At 36.1% G+C, this 22,151-nt stretch overlaps 1 protein-coding gene across 1 annotated transcript in view; it reads left to right on the forward strand.

Annotated features, from left to right (window-relative positions):
• COL5A2 (collagen type V alpha 2 chain) overlaps window positions 1–22,151 on the forward strand; it is a 158,203-nt gene that overhangs the window by 96,152 nt on the left and 39,900 nt on the right. The window contains exons 10-19 of the mRNA XM_033230908.1: window positions 147–200; window positions 650–703; window positions 1,868–1,921; window positions 4,857–4,910; window positions 5,885–5,938; window positions 6,801–6,845; window positions 8,603–8,656; window positions 11,723–11,767; window positions 15,070–15,123; window positions 18,231–18,329. Of these exons, the coding sequence (XP_033086799.1) occupies window positions 147–200; window positions 650–703; window positions 1,868–1,921; window positions 4,857–4,910; window positions 5,885–5,938; window positions 6,801–6,845; window positions 8,603–8,656; window positions 11,723–11,767; window positions 15,070–15,123; window positions 18,231–18,329 (567 nt within the window). The remainder of the gene's footprint in view (window positions 1–146; window positions 201–649; window positions 704–1,867; window positions 1,922–4,856; window positions 4,911–5,884; window positions 5,939–6,800; window positions 6,846–8,602; window positions 8,657–11,722; window positions 11,768–15,069; window positions 15,124–18,230; window positions 18,330–22,151) is intronic.

Raw genomic sequence — 22,151 nt, forward strand, 5'->3', positions numbered from 1 at the left:
GACAGATTAAGTAACTTGCCCAAAGTCACTTAAGATGAAGATGGCAGAGCCAGCTGTCTGAACAATTACACTTTATATTGAGAGAGCACAGGATTTAATATTCTATTTTTCCTTGGTTTGTATATATACTTTGTTCTCAATTGTAGGGTGGTGCAGGACCTACAGGACCTCCTGGTGAACCTGGTGATCCTGGACCAATGGTAAATGTCAAGTAAGCATGTAGACCCAGTTACATTTGGGTCCACCATTATAATGATGTCAAATACTGAGTTAATTTATCTTCCCAGGTCCTCCCTAATGTGGGAAGACATAACAATCCAGTTTGGGAGTCCTGTTCTATGACCCGTTCTTAAGCTATATGTTTCTCGTAGCAGAATATTTAAATTCGAAGACTGATTATGATCATTAGACAGTGCTGAGTGATTTGCATTCACGCAATTACACTTTTTTTCTTGTTGAGCACATGATCTGAGGGATGCAACAAAAAATTCAAAACATTAATAAAACTATTTTCTCTTTTTCAACAATATTTATTATTTCCATTCGTGTCAATAATATTGTGACATTTCATTTGTCTCAATAATATTTTGAATTATATTATTGGTAAGTAAAAGTAAATATTCTTTTTTTCCTTTTGTTTTGTTATTAGGGTCCGATTGGTGCACGTGGACCAGAGGGCCCCCCTGGTAAACCTGGGGAAGATGTAAGCTACCATTCCTCATTTTCCAGTTAGGTTTTGAAGAGACGAAGGAGTTACAGTGTTAAAAAGAATGTTCTGTATTAATTTCCATTACATTTCCCCACCCTTTTAGCTTCCATTAAATTCAATGGAAACAGGAGAACTCAGAATAGAAGTTTGCAAATATCTAAAAGGGGCTCTTAATTTGCATAGTATTGTATTATTAGGTACTACTGTCTCTTCCTGCATTCCCTGGGTTTTTGTTAAGATTTTTCCATTAGATGCTAGGCTTGTTGTCACAGTAGCAAAAACCTTTCCTAGTGGAACCACTGAAATTATCTGAAGAAAAAAATAAATTATCTGAAATAAAAAAATATAAAATAAATAAAAAAAAATCTGAAATAAAATATATATAAAAAATCATTATGAGGTCTTATATAAAAGGAATTTTTAAAATGTGTTAGTAGTATAGTGCCAATATGGCTCCCCAATGATGAAAAAATGATTTCTTCAATTGGATTTTTAATTAAAGACCCAACTCCAGATTTTAACATTAAGGACATGTAATCAGAGAACAGTGTGCAATAGCAGACTTACATTTCTAGATTCTTTTCTTAGTTGTACCAAAGTTGAGGATCAAATTATGGGTAGGCCGTTAATTACTATGTGATACTAAACCAAGTATTAATAAATATTTTCTCTTTGTGAGTCATAAGATTCATTTAAACAGGTTACATTGAATTTGGCTATAGAGCACGTATTTCTGCTAGCCCTTTCTTTTTAACCACAGGAAAGAAATGGAAAGTAGTATTTTAAGAAGCAATACTTTAATTCAGTGTCATGTGCTCATATAGAATTCTATAGTATATATCCTATAGCATACATGTATGTTTGTGTGTATAAATTTTGATATTCATAAAATAGTGAGCTAGATCAGACCAGGAAAATTTTCAACAATTTATTCTTCTGGATAAATTAATGAAAGCCACAGACTAACCTGATAGAATCGAGTACTATCAGGAATATAAGGAATAGAGTCTATTTTTATTTTATTTTTTTGCACTGTTTAGCGAATTGCACATTAGCTCTCTAAAGAAGGCTGTTTTATCAGTAATTTATCATTTAGTTTCAAAGAAGAACCTTTTAATCACTTTTGCCTCCCCAATCTCCTACATTTTTTCCATAAAGGGTGAACCTGGCAGAAATGGAAATCCTGGTGAAGTGGGATTTGCAGGATCTCCGGTAAGTTTATACTCAACATAAGGCAAACTTTGAAAAATAAATAACATTGAAGTAAATTGCAATTCTCTGTATGCACATGTATCAGGCACTAAGTAAATGGAGACAAACAAGCATTGTTTGTTTCTGTAAAAATGTGAAATGTCACAGGACATTTTGCCAGAGTGATGGTTAACTCCAGTTCTCTGCTTTGCATTGACACCATAAATACGCCTTCTGGAGCTAGAGAAGTATATCGAACATAACATGAATACCCTCCAAACTGAGTATCAAATCCTCAGAAAATTCAGAAAAAATAGTTTTTTTTTTTCTCATAAAATGAGTTACCAGCTTGACTTATTTACAGTTCACACTTCAATCCTGTTTTAGCTTTTTAAAATCCTTTTAATATTTTTACTTTATATTGTCACATATGTCTAAACAATAGCTTGAAGAAAAGCTTGTTGCCTTGTTTTATATCAACTAGGGACAATAAATTATGGACGAGATGCCTCTTTGGCTGCTCCCCAAACCGTAATTTTGGCTGAAATTCTTGATTAATGTTCTGGGTCCTAAAATCATATGACAATATACACTGATATCCAGCCCTCCTAACACAGCTGTTTTCTTCCCCTTTGGCTGCCTAAAAGAATAGACCCCTGGCAACTACTCCACCAGAATCCAAGACCTGGCCCCTTGGCCTTTCTCTGAACCCACCTGTCTCTCGTCACTCAAATTGCTTTGCCAGGCCCTCTTCTAGAATGTGTTACACTGGCCATGGGGAAAATTAGAGTATGATAAGCAAGCAAAAATCTTCCTCAAGCATTCCTACTTCTTGAGTTTCTCCTGCCCAATAGCCCCAAACATTCACTCTCCTATTTATTATACTTTCTATAATTTCCTTTTGTTTCTACCACTCAATACAATCAACAGTACCACATTACTTTCTGTTTACTTTCTGAAAATTGATGAGGTTCAATGCTAGGAAATGTTTTAAACAAATGAATGCTCCCTTATCTTTTAAGGGAAATTTACAAGGCTCAAAGGATTATTTGGTTGCAAACATAAACCAGTTTCCTAACTCCCTGCTTTCTTTCCTCCTCCATCAGCCTGGGAAATAAATGCAGATAAAGGCATGAGGTTTAATCATTAGCACAGATGTCCTTTTCAACCCATCCAGGTTTGAACTTCCCATGTCCTGCTGCACTCTTGCTCATGCTCACAGTGTGGGCCCTCCATGGGGAGGAAGGGTGCCCCGCCAGCACACCACAGATGCACTGTGCAAGCTCAGTGCAATGTGTGATTGTGCTGTAATGACAGTCCTGGGTCAGCAGAATGAGAATTTTTTATGAGCATTAGGACATCTGGTTCATTTTCTTGTTACATTAGGGATATGTAATCACATGAGAATTTCCCTTGCAGACCATAAAAACTGAAGTTAACTAATTATTTGAAATAACATAGCTCAGCAATTCCCCTATAGGCTTAGATGGGTCTGCACTAAGTTGCCTGCTAAGGGTGGAGAGGAGACAAATCTCTCTAAAATGAGGACTTAAGTTGAAGACTTAACGGGAGTTCTTGATGTGAAAGAATTCTTGAGCAGGGTTGTGTAAACAGAAGAATTAATGGGACTTCATTTGTTCAGAGAGCATGATTTGTTTTACCCCTACTGTGATAACCCTCTAAAACACTAAAGAAATAATTTTCTTTCAAGAGGTCACAGAGGAATTATTGCTTTGATTTTGTTATATGAATTTCATTCATTGAGTTCTTATTCAACCATTTAGAAATAGTGAATGAAACCTATGATTTGCAGAGCAGAAGGATTTTGTTATCTGTGTAAGATCATGCTAGGGCAAGAGAAGTTCATTAGGAAAGGTTAAAGGGCTATGAAAGTAAGAAATATTAAACCATTTCTTTATTCAGTTGTTTATCCAATGATTATTCATTGAATGTCCAGTAACCAAACATAAGACTAACTGCCAGCTATACATAAATTAACAATAATAATCAATACGTGATAATACCAATCAATGCTATCATCGTGCTAAATATACTGGCGACAGTGGTAATGCCAATTCAATGCAAAATCAAATTAATGTAGGCCATGATAATAAGTAAATAAGTAAGTCACTAGCTTGGTATCTATTTTAAGACAGTATAAAAAAAACTTTTATGCATTATTTCAAAGTAGTTGTACCACTGGATTTGATTTTCTGTGGTATTTCTGTTGTTTTTTATTTAATGTGTTTAGGTGAAAGCTACGTAGAATTTGCAGAAATTAATTTTAGTCAAGAAGCAAAGCATTCTCATATTTCTCGACTTTCTTTTCTGTTGGATATTTTGTTTATTCATTTAGTTTTTAAAATAATTATAAATCCACAAAGTTTCTCCTAAACAATTTATTTTAAAAATTCCTGATCACATTATAATACTATTCTTCCCATCATATTCTGCTGCCAATATTCAGAAATTCATAGAAAATAAAAACATTGGTTTACTACGAAGGCATTTAATGTTGTACCATAAAGCATAATAAATAAAGAAAAGGATATTTTATCTTGAATTTCTCTCCTGAATATTTTTTCTCTACCTTGGTATAGTCAATTCTCATATTGGACATATTGATTCATGCTTATGTTCTTTTGTTTTCATTAATAATTATAACACAGTGATGTCATGTGAAAAATTTTAAATGTCATTAACTCAATACCTGGTATTAATTTGTATCCTTGTATAAGTCATGTTTCCATTTCTAACAGCATATTTACTTTGCTAATTTTGATCACCCAGATATATTTTGACAGATAAAAGTATATTGCTTTTTGTTGTTGTTCTTCTTCTTAATATGTTGCTGGAAAACTGTGTACTAGGTATTTTTTTGGGGAAAATGATATATTAAGGAATTTTGCATCCTTATTAGTGACTCTAAAATGCCTTATCTATGTTTTCCTTCCAGGGAGCTCGTGGCTTTCCTGGGGCTCCTGGTCTTCCAGGTCTGAAGGGTCACCGAGTAAGTTCAATCTATTGTAATCCTCTCAGATACTGTAGTTTAGTGAATAGGCTCCGGGGAGCATTACCTTCAAAATCTTTACTAGTCAATTTGTTGATTGTCCTTAACTGTCTATGGTTGCGGTATTTATCTGTGGTTACTGAAATCATAATTTTTTTATACATTTCCTTTGGGTTTAATTTGATTCAATAAAGAAATATATTTTGAGTTATAACTATGTACTGGACACTATGCTACAAAAGAGGATACAGTGATGAATGAGAAAAATCTCTGACCTGAAGCTTCAGGCTAACGGGGGATACAGATGAAAAGTTAGGCAATTCCTATATAGTGGAAGAGGTGACGTGGTAGAGATAGAGAGTACTAGGTCACAGAAGGGGCCCAGTCTACCTAGACTTGGAAAGCAATAGAATGCCTTTCTTATTACTGAAGATAATTACAATGTAACTATTATATATTGTTTCCATATGTAGAATCTATCATCTATCTAATCTATTTGTCATAATATCAAATAGGGATTTTCAATCAATATACACTGGCCTCTGTTTTGAGTAATTGAGATTTTGATTAAGATGTCTGGTCTGCTGCTATACTCGTTATTAAGTGTTTTGAACATTCACCTTGAATACAAATGATATTTTAGAACTATATGAACTCTGTAGTTATGTGTTTTCTCTAACGCCACTGTAAGTTTTTTATTTGTAGCTACAGATTAAATTTCTACAAAGTCACAAATGTTTGAAGGGTGAGAACATTGCAAGCTGAAAATGTTATTTAAAGGTGAAAACTCTAATTTTCCTTGAATAAGCTTTCAGAATAGGTTGAGAATTTGAAAATATTTTGAGCAACAACTTTAAATTTGAGATTCATCTTTATAAGGCAATTTCTGCAAGCTTATTTTTGGTTCTTCTTTTATGCCTTTGAGAATTGAAAAAAAACAGGATACAAATACAAATTTATATTTTTCTTCTCAGGGACACAAAGGTCTTGAGGGCCCTAAAGGTGAAGTTGGAGCACCTGGTTCCAAGGTAATCTTATAATTATCTCACTGTAGCCTCACTTTGGCTTCTTAGTTTTGCTTCAAATGTTTACACATTTTTCAGAACCATCTTAATTCAGCAGGAGAGAGGGCTATAAATAAATGGTTAGGTAAATAAACATAATTTTTCAAAGACGAGTGGCAACAGCTTTACGATGACATGACTTAATATGCCTCCAAGAACAGCCTCCATGGCACTGGGTGTCTGCCAGTGTAGGATGGGTGTTGTCTTCATATGAAGATGGCACTGTGAATCTATCTTCTAAAATACAATCATTCATTTTTCGTCTTAAAAAATATCTGAAAGGTTTAGATAGTTCATTCGTCCCATTATTGAGTACCAAGACCCTCTACCCATTGTTTCTTCTCAAAATTTATTTGTATTTCTATAGGGAGAAAAAACATCAAGGAAGTATAACAGAATTTTTAGTGGAAAACATCATGACCTAATGTGGAAATCATTTGACTTTAAATTTTTTTATTTCTAAGTCTCCTAGAATAGATCTTAAGAGAATATTACAATCAATTTTAGCTTTGTAAAGTTTTACTTGAGACATATCAGACATAGCCAGATAAGTCCTTTCCTGAGACTAGTTACTGTGGCTGGGTATGATAGTTTCCATCAATCTTTAAGTCCTCAATATTAATTTATATGTATTTCTTTAAAACTATACTACTATTACATTTTGAGAAGAAGGAATAGAGCAACATTCTGAGATCCTATGTCAAAAGTACATCTTTCATATGCCCTGTTTGAAAATATGCTTTTAAAATGACACACACACAGCAAAGTGATGTGAGTATCAGTTGTAGGCTTCTCATATTGTAATGTATTCTCATTTTTGTTTTAGGGTGAAGCTGGCCCCACTGGTTCAATGGGTGCCATGGGTCCTCTGGTATGTGCTGGCTTTCTTGTTTCTTAAATTTCTTATTTATTTATTTATTTATTTTTTATTATACTTTAAGTTCTAGGGTACGTGTGCATAACGTGCAGGTTTGTTACATATGTATACTTGTGCCATGTTGGTGTGCTGCACCCATCAACTCGTCAGCACCCATCAATTCATCATTTATATCATGTATAACTCCCAATGCAATCCCTCCCCCCTCCCCCCTCCCCATGATAGGCCCCAGTGTGTGATGTTCCCCTTCCCGAGTCCAAGCGATCTCATTGTTCAGTTCCCACCTATGAGTGAGAACATGCAGTGTTTGGTTTTCTGTTCTTGTGATAGTTTGCTAAGAATGATGGTTTCCAGCTGCATCCATGTCCCTACAAAGGACGCAAACTCATCCTTTTTTATGGCTGCATAATATTCCATGGTGTATATGTGCTACATTTTCTTAATCCAGTCTGTCACAGATGGACATTTGGGTTGATTCCAAGTCTTTGCTATTGTGAATAGTGCCGCAATAAACATACGTGTGCATGTGTCTTTATAGCAGCATGATTTATAATCTTTCTAGATTCTGGATATCAATATTGTGAAAATGGCCATACTGCCCAAGGTTATTTATAGATTCAATGCCATCCCCATCAAGCTACCAATGAGTTTCTTCATAGAATTGGAAAAAACTGCTTTAAAGTTCATATGGAACCAAAAAAGAGACAAGACAATCCTAAGTCAAAAGGACAAAGCTGGAGGCGTCACACTACCTGACTTCAAACTATACTACAAGGCTACAGTAACCAAAACAGCATGGTACTGGTACCAAAACAGAGATATAGACCAATGGAACAGAACAGAGTCCTCAGAAGTAATACCACACATCTACAGCCATCTGATCTTTGACAAACCTGAGAGAAACAAGAAATGGGGAAAGGATTCCCTATTTAATAAATGGTGCTGGGAAAATTGGCTAGCCATAAGTAGAAAGCTGAAACTGGATCCTTTCCTTACTCCTTATACGAAGATTAATTCAAGATGGATTAGAGACTGAAATGTTAGACCTAATACCATAAAAACCCTAGAAGAAAACCTAGGTAGTTCCAGTCAGGACATAGGCATGGGCAAGGACTTCATGTCTAAAACACCAAAAGCAATGGCAGCAAAAGCCAAAATTGACAAATGGGATCTAATTAAACTAAAGAGCTTCTGCACAGCAAAAGAAACTACCATCAGAGTGAACAGGCAACCTACAGAATGGGAGAAAATTTTTGCAATCTACTCATCTGACAAAGGGCTGTTTCTTAGATTTCTAAGGTTATATTTCCTTGCCTTTTAGATTATAACAAGAGAATTTTTTAATGAAAAATAAAAAATGGAGAGCATAAGTTGGCTGGTAAAATAATCTTGATTACTAGCTGATAGACAAGCACAAGAGAGTTGAGCCCTTCTAATAGAAAAGGCTTCCTACATTTCATTGTTTCTCTTACCAGTTGAATGCCCTTATTCTTTTTCTATACTCAGTGATCAAATCAAGATTATTGTATATTCAGCCCATTAAAGCCAGTTAAGTGAAATCTATTTATGTAAGGGGTGATAGGTTATTTATCTCCAAACGGGGAGAGTTTTTCAAACCCAACATTGCCCCTGGAAATACTACTGCTTGGTGGACAATTATCTTGAGTCTCAATTGGATTGAGTGGGGTAGTCAGACTACCCTACATTTCAAATTAGGTGCTTCAAGAGATATTTCTTCTCTATCGTCATAGGGTCCGAGGGGAATGCCAGGAGAGAGAGGGAGACTTGGGCCACAGGGTGCTCCTGTAAGTATATCTGTTTTTACTTATACTGCTGAGATGTATATTTCAATTCATTTTTAGATTTAGTTTACTGAACTTGCCTTTTAAATGAAATTAACAGTACTGGTCACCTTTTTTTTTTCTTTTTCTTTTGGAATAAAGTCAGTTTTACAGAAAAGTTGAAAATAAAGTACAGAGAATTTTTGAACAACCTTCCCTTTGCTTTTAATGTTAACATACAGCCACAGTACATTTGTTGTCTACTTTAATACAAAAATTAAGAAAATAATGAATACATATAGCAGCTTTGAATATAGTCCATAGAAAAACACAAACTTGGATATAGTAATAAAATTACAATAATAAGAAACATTTATCAAAACCTTATTGTATGCCAGGAATTCTTCCAAGCATTTTATTTTATGTTCCTCATACTCCTAAAAGGTGGGTACTCTGAGTGCAGTCTTCGAAAGATCTGAGTCTCCTGATCACCTGTCTTTGATTCATTTTAATTATACAGATTGAGAAATACTCTTGCAGACTATTTATGTAACTTGAATCTGTATAGGAGGCATATTCTAATTATTCCTTTCACAACTCTCTGAAGGTCAGGCTATGCTGACTAATATTTCAAACTTATAGTTCATTACTTTGCACCTACTTTGCTTTAGAGAGTTAAGGACTGTCACCTTTCCTCTATTATTTCAAGATCTGATCATCACCATTACTATTAGCAATCCCAGGTTTACACTGTCTCTGCTATTACCTCCAGCCCATAGAGGACGACCAACTCAGAGTTACTCAACAGTACCAGATTCAGGGCCCTGATTTGGAAAGTGTAAGACCCTCTCACCAGGCCATTCTACATCAGTTTAGTAAGCAGAGTGTCCTAAGGGGATATAGAGAATATTATAGAATATAGTCAGCTATTGGCTTATCCAGGCTAACATCATCTATCAATATAGTATGCTCACTTCTCTGTGCTTTCTTCTACTGTCTGCCAAGGGAGGTCTGACATTTCTGCCCCAGCATGGGCTACTTCTCTTCCCACATTTCTAAGGACTGTCTCCCATGTTAGCACTATTTCTCAGGGTTCTTACCAGGGTGTTAAATTGTCATATCATGAGACAGCATATCCACATCATTAAAGGTTTCCAACTTTGTATTCTGATTTTTGATACAGTGCCTTCAGGACCAAGACCCATACATTCTTTCTCAGATCCCACCTCTACCTGATGTTTAGGTCTTATAGGTGCTTTGGTGTATGATATCTTTTTAAAAAAGTAGTAGTGCTAGTTATTGGTCTGGTGTACAGAAGTGAGGCTTAAGTTGTCTGCCAAAGTAGAAGCTTCAACAAGAGAGAAGTACCAACTATTAATGGGGGGAATGGGCCACTTCTCTAGGCCCAGTGACTTTAGATGGACCTGAGATTTTAAGTTCTTTTATTTTCGTTTAAATTTTGAGGACAGGGTCTTACTCTGTTGCCCAGGCTACAGGGCAGTGGCACAATCATAGCTCACTGTAGCCTTGAACTCCTGGGCTCAAGTGATACTCTCACCTCAGGCTCCCAAATAGCTGGGACTACAGGCGCATGCCACCAATACTGGCTAATTTTTTTTTGAAGAAACGGAGTCTCACATTGTTGCCCAAGCTGGTCTAAAACTCCTGGCTTCAAGCAATCCTCCTGTCTCAGGCTCCCAAAGTGCTGGAATTACAGGCATAAGTTACCAGGCCCAGCTGAAGTTCTTCAGTGTGTTGATGCACATATCCTAATGCCATATCTCAGAGTCCCACTCCTCTCAATCCAGGACCCTGACCATGACATAACAGACTTTCTAGGTTTGAGATTTCAACCATTCCATGAGCTCTCATAGTCTTGCATTAAGCCCTGTGCTTGGCCTGTTATTCAGCTTTTTCTTCTCTCTGGTTGCAGAAGATGAGAATTTAAAAAAATGCTGCCAAGGAGTCTTGCATTGGTGATAAATCACCGTCAGCCTTTTAGTATCTTTCTCCAATAGATACACTATACAAGACCCATGCAATTCCATCAACTTTATAATTGTTATTTTCTTAATTCTTCTCAAATGCCCGAGATATTGCACCACTAGCCCATTCCCTTAAAATATCTCTGTTCACCATTGGTGACAATATTTGCCGTTGTGCCATCGCAGCATGCCAAGGGTGATTCATACTCTGACTGTCACCAGCTGACCAGTGGGAAATCCAGCTTAAAAATCCCATTTTAGAGTTTGCTTTCTTGTAACCACTCTGGCATCAATGGTCTTAGGGTCTTAGGTCAGGTTTCCTAGGAAACAGCCACAGGAAAGTGACTTGTATACAGTACAGGAAATTTATTGGTGAGTACTCTTAGAAACTATTTTTGAAGGAATGAATAAAAGCAGGGTTTGTCAGAGGGAGAAATTGAATTGTGTTGCAATTGCAACAGAGATCTCAGTCAATTTCAGGGAACTATGGAGCTGAGATGGCTCTTGCAGACTTGTCTCAAATAAGGGCCAATGCTTTGTATCCCTGCATTGACCAAGGAAAGAGTACAGTCTTGAGAGAGCTAATTCCCTTTAGCTGAGGGCAATTCCTAGGGAATGTCTCAATAGCGAGCCATCAGCAGGTTATATTTCCAGCTGACAGGATGAATACTTCAGTACTTAAGGGAGGCCTGGGTGAAACCCACAGGATTCATTATAACTTATCCCTTTCTGTGTGTTTTATTTTCTGGACATTGCTTCTCTGAGTTAATCTGGCTATTAAGAATATTGAGGTGTTCAAATTTTCATTGTCTCTGAGTTCATATGTAAGAAGATGATACATTAAAAAGAATCATTTTAATCAGTTTCATTTTCTCAATCTTGATTTTATTTCTTATTGCTATAAGGATAGATGCATTTATGAGTACCATATCAGCTTGTGTAAATGTGTTTATATTGCTATTAACTGAGTGAGGGTTATTGTCAGCTAACTTTAATATTTATTCTTCAATTTGTAACACGGAAATTTTTTTAAAGCAAATAGATTATGAGAAAATATAGTATAAAATGTAATCTTATCCTATCTTGTTCTTTTTCTCTTAATTAGGGACAACGAGGTGCACATGGTATGCCTGGAAAACCTGGACCAATGGTGAGTTATATTACTTTCATATTAATTCATTAATTTATTCATGCATTCTTCCATTTGTATATTCAGAAACATTTACAGAGCACTCACCATGTTCCAGACACTTGGAATAAAAAGCTGATGGACACACAATACTTCTTCCACACTGTTCTATTAAGGAACAGAGAGATATTAATATTGTTATGTAACATAATTGTTAACTCCATAATATAGTAGACAACTTCAGGTGTGGGAACAACTTTCAAGTCAAGTCCTGAAAGATAAGTATTTAATATATAAAATGGGCAAGAATATAGCATTGTCCAGAGGATATATAGATGAGAAAACACAGTGGGCTCAGAAAATTCCAGGAAGGCAAAATTGGATTCAGAGGCGGGAGCTAGATCATGAAGGACTATACTTACCATGTTAAATGGTTTTTGAGCTTTTTTCTATAGTTAATGTGAGATCATTCAGGGATTTTAAACATAAGAACATTATGACCAGAGGATAATCTGCTGGTAATGTTTGAAGATAAAATGAAGACAGCTAAGAATAAAGAATGAGTTTGAATACCACTGGCATAATTCCAGAAAGAAATTACAAAGATGTGAACTAAACTTATTATGGTAGTAACAGAGGCCGACTGCAAGTCAGTGAGCTAGCAACTCTAATGGACATGACCCAGTAGATTTCTGGTTTAAAGTGTTTGATGGATGATGTAATTTATCTGAAATTGGAAATAAAGAGGAACAGGATACCATTTGTGGGTTTGAGTTTAGAATGGGAATAAATGAGTTCAATTTTGTGATTAGATTTGCAAGAGTGGAGCTCAGGATAGAAATTTGAATTTCAAATGTAGTTTTGGAAATTTTTAACATACAGGCGATACATACAGCTGTGGGAGTAAAAGTGTAACACGGAATGAGAAATGATGAGGTCTCAACGTGTACCAATATTTTGTATACTGTGCTTTTTTGTGCTTAGTATGGACAGGGCTATTGTATTTTGCTTCAGACCATCTTGCAGTATTTCATAGGTAATCCTCTGTAACTATGAACCTTTAATTCACGCTTGAAGATGGAAATCGGGACACTTATTTAGCTATTGCAAATTAGCTAAATAACTAGATCTAGATCATGAAGTGCTATACTTACACACTTAAAGGACTTTTGAGTTCTTTTCTATTGTAATTAATGTGAGATCATTCAGAGATTTTAAACATAGGAACTTTATGACCAGAAAGATCATCTCCTGGTAATGTGGATGATGAAATGAAGATGGCTAAGACTAAAGAATCATCTGTAAATTATAAACAAAGAATGAATTGTAAATTATAAACAAAGGCAAATATTTTAAATTTGACACATTTCAAACATATTCCCTTTTTTAAATTCCCTTACTTGCAATAGTTCTCCCATGTGAATAGCCTCAATTGCTGCTCATTAACTGCTGAGTTACCCAGAGGTACAAAGGATCCTAAGAGATGTGTGGAGCTGAAGTAGATTTTAGTTGAAACAGTGCTGTGGATCAAGGTCTCTACTACTATTCTGTCAAGGACACTTAAATTATATCTTTACAAGCAAAATAAAACTAATTTAATTTTTAAAAAGAGTTTCAAGACATAAAGTTATTTTCTGAAATTTAGAGCAATTTATTATACATGTGCTTTTCCCATCAATTATGTGATTTTAATAGCAGTGCCCTGACTTTTAAAAGGAAGATATAATGGTATCTAGAATAAATTATTTCATATATGATTAACACTGGTTGCTAGTAAAATGTACATAGTTATATTGTAGGCATCATGTAGTAAACTTTATCTGTTCATCATGAAATTAGTGGTTCTCAACTTTGGCTGTACATTAGAATTACCTGGAAACTTAAAAATATTGATGTCCAATCCAATTTAAATGTAATCTCTAGAGGTAGACTCAGAAATCAGTATTTTTTAAAGCTCTACAGATGATTCCATAGGGTCATTAATGTGGATAGCTGCTGCAGGAAACCAAAAAGTGGTGTTTTATAATAGCACAAATATATTTATAGAATGTTATCTATAGTCATTTTTTAATGTAGTAATTGAGCATGAAGTTGCTACTGAAAATGCTCCTAAATAAATAGTCCGTAGAACAATTTTATTTTACTCCAATAGGAAAAGTTGAGTCAAGCTCTACAAGGTAAATTATGCTAACAAAACACCAAGGAAAGAAAATATTATGAGGGAAAGAGAGAAGATATTGTAGGAAATATTCATGGTCAACATGGGCCAAGACTGAATGATCAAAAAAGAAAAAAATTTAAAGCTATTAGCCAAAAGTAAAGCATAATTATAGTAATTGAAATCATTTGCCCCAGGGATCTTTTCTTCCTTGTTTCTCATAAGTAGGAAAGAAAACATAGGATGAAAAAATAAGTATATTTTGAAAGGGCTTTTATTAATTCAAAACTGATGGGATTAAAGTACAGTCCTTGAAGAGTCAGAATAATCTGTACTAGAATTCCTCTTATACTCACTTCTTTTAAATTTAGTCTTTTAATCAATGGCTTAAATTCTATGCATGCCTTTCCAAATGGAGGGTAATATAAATATCCACTTGTTATTGCCTGAAAAACCTCTCTAAAATATCTAGATTTTTTTTTTTTTTTTTTTGGAGATGGAGTCTCACTCTAGGTTGGAGTGCAATGGTGCAATCACAGCTCATTGCAACCTCCACCTTCCAGGTTCCAGCAATTCTCCTACCTCAGCCTCCCAAGTAGCCAGGATTATAGGCACCCGCCATCACACCCAGCTAATTTTTGTATTTTTAGTAGAGACTGGGTTTCACCACATTGGCCAGGCTGGACTCCAGCTCCTGACCTCAGGTGATCTGCCTGCCTTGGCCTCCCAAAGTGCTGGGATTACAGGCGTGAGCCACCACGCCTGGCCTCCAGGTGGTTCTTAAGCATCATTTTTATAGAACAAAGTACTAGATTTTGATATAAAATAAAACTTTCTAAAAACTACATTATTTGATTAACACAAAGAAAGTACATCTCTCAAGAGGCAATTGTTTGAAACACTTCATGTTTGTGATTGATTTAATCCTATATGCTATTTGAGTAATCCAATTATATTTAATACCTTGGATATGTCTTTTAGCATTACTTTAGATTGATGTTGAAAGGTACTTATAATGAAATTAGACTATTATCTTTGTAATTTTAAAGTGAAAGGCAGGTTATTCTTACGTGTCAAATACAAAATGACACCAAAGACTTAAAAATGACCTAATTAGATACTAATTAAATACATGTCTGATTACTTTTCTGGTTTCTTTTAATAGGGTCCTCTTGGGATACCAGGCTCTTCTGGTTTTCCAGGAAATCCTGGAATGAAGGTAAGACGTTAATGTTAATATACAGTATTTAACTCTACATGATTATGTGAGCCCCAAAGTGAAGAATGACATTTAATTAATTGAAAAGTGTGGAAGTTACTTTTAACTAAGGAAAGAGCCTAGAGTATGCCCTTTGTTCATTATTACATAGAAGAAGATAAATGAAAAAATAAAATTAACTGTATAAATATAATTAAAGGAGAATCACTTATAATTGTACCTTATAATATCAAAGAACCTGATGTGTTAGGACTCTAATGCCAGCCAATCAAAACAGCTCTAAGGAATAGGAGCTTTAAACTGAATTGGAACTCTATTCTCTATTCTTGAATAGAGTACTTGGAAGTAGTAAACAGCAGAAGGTTCCAAACAATAGTAGGTTAAAATAAATTAGATGCTGTCAAAAGGCTGTTCTTTCACCTAACATTTGTTATCACTCTGCACTCCCCCAGACCCCCAACCCAATTCTATGCAACCATTAAAGGAGTGGACATGGAGAATATTTGGCTCTCCATGTAGGAATGATTAAAGTATTCTGTGGGATGACTTACATTTGTAGTGAGTCACAATTGGTTCTTTCAGTACTTTCAGATAAATTCAAGGATGACAGTAGAAGGACATTAGGATTACATTAGATAAACTGGTGAATTAATTCAGAATACCTCTTTCAAGTCATAAGCAATATAACACATCTGATTCCCCCTGATGCTGTGTTTCCCTTTGGCAATGACTTTCTTCATCCTGAAGAGATTATGCACAAGATTATGCTGTACAAAAATGACTGCAGTCATAGACCGTCACCTGGCCCCTCCAAACCTTGTTTTCTCATGAAATTTTGTTGAGGATTAAGTGACATCATCTACATGAACCCATCACATAGAGCCTGATGCAGAGGACACCCTAAATGTAGGTTCATGCTTCTTATTAGTTGTGCTACTCAAATTGGACTTCAAGAAAAATGTCGGTAGCTGACATTTCAGATATTCCTTGAAAATGTGAGAATCACCAAGTCAAATTATTCTTTAGGCTCTCTCTAATGACATATTCAAATACGATGCTATGGGGATGCCGCTGCTTGACAACGGTGCCTTAATTCCTTTCCCGGTGTTCACTGAGAACTCAGTGTGAACTCAAGTGGGTGGGATCTTCTTGGGTCTCCTCTGAATCTGATCTTGTCCCTGAAGTCCTAATAATGTCACTACCACAGACTCTGGCCCAGACTCTCTGTATACCCCCGTCAAAACATGCAAAATCCCTTCCCTCTTTTTGTGAGACCCTCTGTCCCCAGGCTGAGTTCTGGTTAAGGAAATACTCACAGATCTATGAATTCGCAGAAAGAGGTTTATACTCCAACTTTCATAGGATTTACTTTAACTTCACTAGCAATCATAGTTTACACAACCCAACCATTCACTCTGGTTACTTCTGTCTCCTCCTGGGTGTTTGTGGTACTGGTTGTTGGCTACTGAAAATTGCTTAATAAAACTCAAACATCTAGCAAAACTGTTCTGTTAGAAATTTTCTGTCTTTTCCTTCCTGCTTCTCTCCACCATAAAATTCCTGGATCTTTGTTTTTGGACAGGATCCTGCTTTTCCTACAAAGTTCTGCCATGGTCTCTGCTCTCTGACTAAAGAATAAACTTCTAAATCCAGTTCTTTGCATTTCAGTGAAGTGAAACAGAGATTCAATATGCTTTACTGATACTGATGAGATTCCTAAGGCTTAGAATTTTGGTTTTCCAGCCCCTTTATGGTTAGATCCACATAGGTACATAATAAGCCAGATAAAATACAGAAGCCAAGTGAAGTTTGAATTTCAGATAAGCAAACAATACATGTGTAGTATGCGTATGTCCCAAATATTGCATGGGAAAAACTTATGCTAAAAGTTATTGTTTATGAATTAAAAGTCAACTAGGCATTTTTATTTGCCAGCTGGACTCACTATCTTGGCTTGAAATAAAGGGAGCTATTAAGTTACCTTAACCACTTCACTCTGCTCTTAATGTTGCAGTTTAAAAAATATCTTTTAATTCTTATCAAAGAAGTGTTGTTTCTTTGGTTTAAAAATAGATGGTATTTTGCTTATAAGGTTGCCAAAAATTAAGTTGATTAGACATTTGTAGTCCAGATGTTTTTCACTTTGCTGATAAATGCTTTCTTGAAGGTCAGTGGAACTGAATTTTACAACTGAAATCTTATACTCTGAAATATGATTTGTTATATTGCTTATATAGCAAGGAAACAATTTCGTGTTCTGTAATGATGGTATGAAATTTTATATAGACTTTTTACAGTGAGTCTCACACATTTGGAAAACTATTGTCTGAATCTTGCAGCACATTTTAGCTGATATTAAGTTGCTTTATAAAAATTGGAAAATAATATGATTTATCCTCTAATGATTGCATGGAGCTTTAATTGTGTAGTAAATTGCTAGACTTGAAATGTCTAGCTTTACATTGAACAGAAACAACCCCTTTAAACACAGTGGGTCGGTCAGTTTTTCTCCCTCATTTGATTTGTGTTAAAGAGTCTGAATGTATACACTATTTATACAGAAATGGGCTTGAATAACCTGAGTATTTATGGAAGAACATATTAAAAGTAAACCATGCAGATTTAAGAATATCTATTCTTTGATAAATATCTTAAATAAAAAACATTTAAGAATATCTTATTCTTTGAGTAACTCGGTGTGCATGAGGTGTAGGTCTGTTTCTAGTTTTTCTTTATGAACATAGATTATCTTAACTGTTTAATATGTAATAAGTATAAATTCTGACAAATGTGGTAAGAAAAATTCCAGATTTTGTGGAGGTTCAGAGGAGAGGGAATGTAAGCTAACCCTGGTGTAGGGCTTCTCTAACTGGAGATTGGATATGGAGAATATTCCTAGTGAAGAGGCCACTAGCATCATCCCTTAAGAAGGAAATGGGAAAGTGAGTGCACTCCTTAAGTTTGGTTGGGCACATATCTCTTGTAATCCTCCTTGGCCTCTTTAAATATTTGGGTTTCAAATGTAAAATTCCAAATAAGCAGTCAACTTTGTACAATGTCACTCTTGTATTCTTCTTAAATTAACATTTCCCTTTGCACCCTTTTAGGGAGAAGCAGGTCCTACAGGGGCGCGAGGCCCTGAAGGTCCTCAGGGGCAGAGAGGTGAAACTGGGCCCCCAGGTCCAGTTGGCTCTCCAGGTCTTCCTGTAAGTTTGTGGCATATCTAAGAACCAGCCCAGAGAGCTGGACATTTCTTGTAACATCAGGACAAATTCAGCCTTTTTTTTTTATTATTATACTTTAAGTTCTAGGGTACATGTGCATAACGTGCAGGTTTGTTACATATGTATACTTGTGCCATGTTGGTGTGCTGCACCCATCAACTCGTCAGCACCCATCAATTCATCATTTATATCATGTATAACTCCCAATGCAATCCCTCCCCTCTCCCCCCTCCCCATGATAGGCCCCAGTGTGTGATGTTCCCCTTCCTGAGTCCAAGTGATCTCATTGTTCAGTTCCCACCTCTGAGTGAGAACATGCGGTGTTTGGTTTTCTGTTCTTGTGATAGTTTGCTGAGAATGATGGTTTCCAGCTGCATCCATGTCCCTACAAAGGACACAAACTCATCCTTTTTTATGGCTGCATAGTATTCCATGGTGTATATGTACCACATTTTCTTAATCCAGTCTGTCACAGATGGACATTTGGGTTGATTCCAAGTCTTTGCTATTGTGAATGGTGCCGCAATAAACACACGTGTGCATGTGTCTTTATAGGAGCATGATTTATAATCCTTTGGGTATATACCCAGTAGTGGGATGGCTGGGTCATATGGTACATCTAGTTCTAGATCCTTGAGGAATCGCCATACTGTTTTCCATAATGGTTGAACTAGTTTACAATCCCACCAACAGTGTAAAAGTGTTCCTATTTCTCCACATCCTCTCCAGCACCTGTTGTTGCCTGACTTTTTAATGATTGCCATTCTAACTGGTGTGAGATGGTATCTCATTGTGGTTTTGATTTGCATTTCTCTGATGGCCAGTGATGATGAGCATTTTTTCATGTGTCTGTTGGCTGTATGAATGTCTTCTTTTGAGAAATGTCTGTTCATATCCTTTGCCCACTTTTTGATGGGATTGTTTGTTTTTTTCTTGTAAATTTGCTTGAGTTCTTTGTAGATTCTGGATATTAGCCCTTTGTCAGATGAGTAGATTGCAAAAATTTTCTCCCATTCTGTAGGTTGCCTGTTCACTCTGATGGTAGTTTCTTTTGCTGTGCAGAAGCTCTTTAGTTTAATCATATCCCATTTGTCAATTTTGGCTTTTGCTGCCGTTGCGTTTGGTGTTTTAGACATGAAGTCTTTGCCCATGCCTACGTCCTAAATGGTACTACCTAGGTTTTCTTCTAGGGTTTTTATGGTATTCGGTCTAACATTTAAGTCTCTAATCCATCTTGAATTAATTTTCGTATAAGGAGTAAGGAAAGGATCCAGTTTCAGCTTTCTACTTATGGCTAGCCAATTTTCCCAGCACCATTTATTAAATAGGGAGTCCTTTCCCCATTTCTTGTTTCTCTCAGATTTGTCAAAGATCAGATGGCTGTAGATGTGTGGTATTATTTCTGAGGACTCTGTTCTGTTCCATTGGTCTATATCTCTGTTTTGGTACCAGTACCATGCTGTTTTGGTTACTGTGGCCTTGTAGTATAGTTTGAAGTCAGGTAGCGTGATGCCTCCAGCTTTGTTCTTTTGACTTAGGATTGTCTTCGCAATGCAGGCTCTTTTTTGGTTCCATATGAACTTTAAAGCCGTTTTTTTCCAGTTCTGTGAAGAACTCATTGGTAGCTTGATGGGGATGGCATTGAATCTATAAATAACCTTGGGCAGTGTGGCCATTTTCACGATATTGATTCTTCCTATCCATGAGCATGGTATGTTCTTCCATTTGTTAATGTCCTCTTTTATTTCACTGAGCAGTGGTTTGTAGTTCTCCTTGAAGAGGTCCTTGACATCCCTTGTAAGGTGGATTCCTAGGTATTTTATTCTCTTTGAAGCAATTGTGAATGGAAGTTCATTCCTGATTTGGCTCTCTGTTTGTCTGTTACTGGTGTATAAGAATGCTTGTGATTTTTGCACACTGATTTTGTATCCTGAGACTTTGCTGAAGTTGCTTATCAGCTTAAGGAGATTTGGGGCTGAGACAATGGGGTTTTCTAAATATACAATCATGTCATCTGCAAACAGGGACAATTTGACTTCTTCTTTTCCTAACCGGATACCCTTGATTTCTTTCTCTTGCCTGATTGCCCTAGCCAGAACTTCCAACACTATGTTGAATAGGAGTGATGAGAGAGGGCATCCCTGTTTTGTGCCAGTTTTCAAAGGGAATTTTTCCAGTTTTTGCCCATTCAGTATGATATTGGCTGTGGGTTTGTCATAAATAGCTCTGATTATTTTGAGGTACGTTCCATCAATACCGAATTTATTGAGCATTTTTAGCATGAAGGGCTGTTGAATTTTGTCAAAAGCCTTTTCTGCATCTATTGAGATAATCATGTGGTTCTTGTCTTTGGTTCTGTTTGTATGCTGGATTACGTTTATTGATTTGCGAATGTTGAACCAGCCTTGCATCCCAGGGATGAAGCCCACTTGATCATGGTGGATAAGCTTTTTGATGTGCTGCTGAATCTGGTTTGCCAGCATTTTATTGAGGATTTTTGCATCGATGTTCATCAGGGATATTGGCCTAAAATTCTCTTTTTTTGTTGTGTCTCTGCCAGGCTTTGGTATCAGGATGATGTTGGCCTCATAAAATGAGTTAGGGAGGATTCCCTCTTTTTCAATTGAATGGAATAGTTTCAGAAGGAATGGTACCAGCTCCTCTTTGTACCTCTGGTAGAATTCAGCTGTGAATCCATCTGGTCCTGGACTTTTTTTGGTTGGTAGGCTATTAATTATTGCCTCAATTTCAGAGCCTGCTATTGGTCTATTCAGGGATTCAACTTCTTCCTGGTTTAGTCTTGGGAGAGTGTAAGTGTCCAGGAAATTATCCATTTCTTCTAGATTTTCTAGTTGATTTGCGTAGAGGTGTTTATAGTATTCTCTGATGGTAGTTTGTATTTCTGTGGGGTCCGTGGTGATATCCCCTTTATCATTTTTTATTGCGTCTATTTGATTCTTCTCTCTTTTCTTTTTTATTAGTCTTGCTAGCGGTCTGTCAATTTTGTTGATTTTTTCAAAAAACCAACTCCTGGATTCATTGATTTTTTGGAGGGTTTTTTGTATCTCTATCTCCTTCAGTTCCGCTCTGATCTTAGTTATTTCTTGCCTTCTGCTAGCTTTTGAATGTGTTTGCTCTTGCTTCTCTAGTTCTTTTAATTGTGTTGTTAGAGTGTCAATTTTAGATCTTTCCAGCTCTCTCTTGTGGGCATTTAGTGCTATAAATTTCCCTCTACACACGGCTTTAAATGTGTCCCAGAGATTCTGGTATGTTGTATCTTTGTTCTCATTGGTTTCAAAGAACATCTTTATTTCTGCCATCATTTCGTTATGTACACAGTAGTCATTCAGGAGCAGGTTGTTCAGTTTCCATGTAGTTGAGCAGTTTTGATTGAGTTTCTTAGTCCTGAGTTCTAGTTTGATTGCACTGTGGTCTGAGAGACAGTTTGTTATAATTTCTGTTCTTGTACATTTGCTGAGGAGTGCTTTACTTCCTATTATGTGGTCAATTTTGGAATAAGTGCGATGTGGTGCTGAGAAGAATGTATATTCTGTTGATTTGGGGTGGAGAGTTCTATAGATGTCTATTAGGTCCACTTGGTGCAGAGATGAGTTCAATTCCTGGATATCCTTGTTAACTTTCTGTCTCGTTGATCTGTCTAATGTTGACAGTGGAGTGTTGAAGTCTCCCATTATTATTGTATGGGAGTCTAAGTCTCTTTGTAAATCTCTAAGGACTTGCTTTATGAATTTGGCTGCTCCTATATTGGGTGCATATATATTTAGGATAGTTAGCTCTTCCTGT

The sequence above is a fragment of the Trachypithecus francoisi genome, unplaced genomic scaffold, assembly GCF_009764315.1.
Source record: "Trachypithecus francoisi isolate TF-2019V2 unplaced genomic scaffold, Tfra_2.0 Lachesis_group13, whole genome shotgun sequence".
NCBI classification, from domain to species: domain Eukaryota; kingdom Metazoa; phylum Chordata; class Mammalia; order Primates; family Cercopithecidae; genus Trachypithecus; species Trachypithecus francoisi.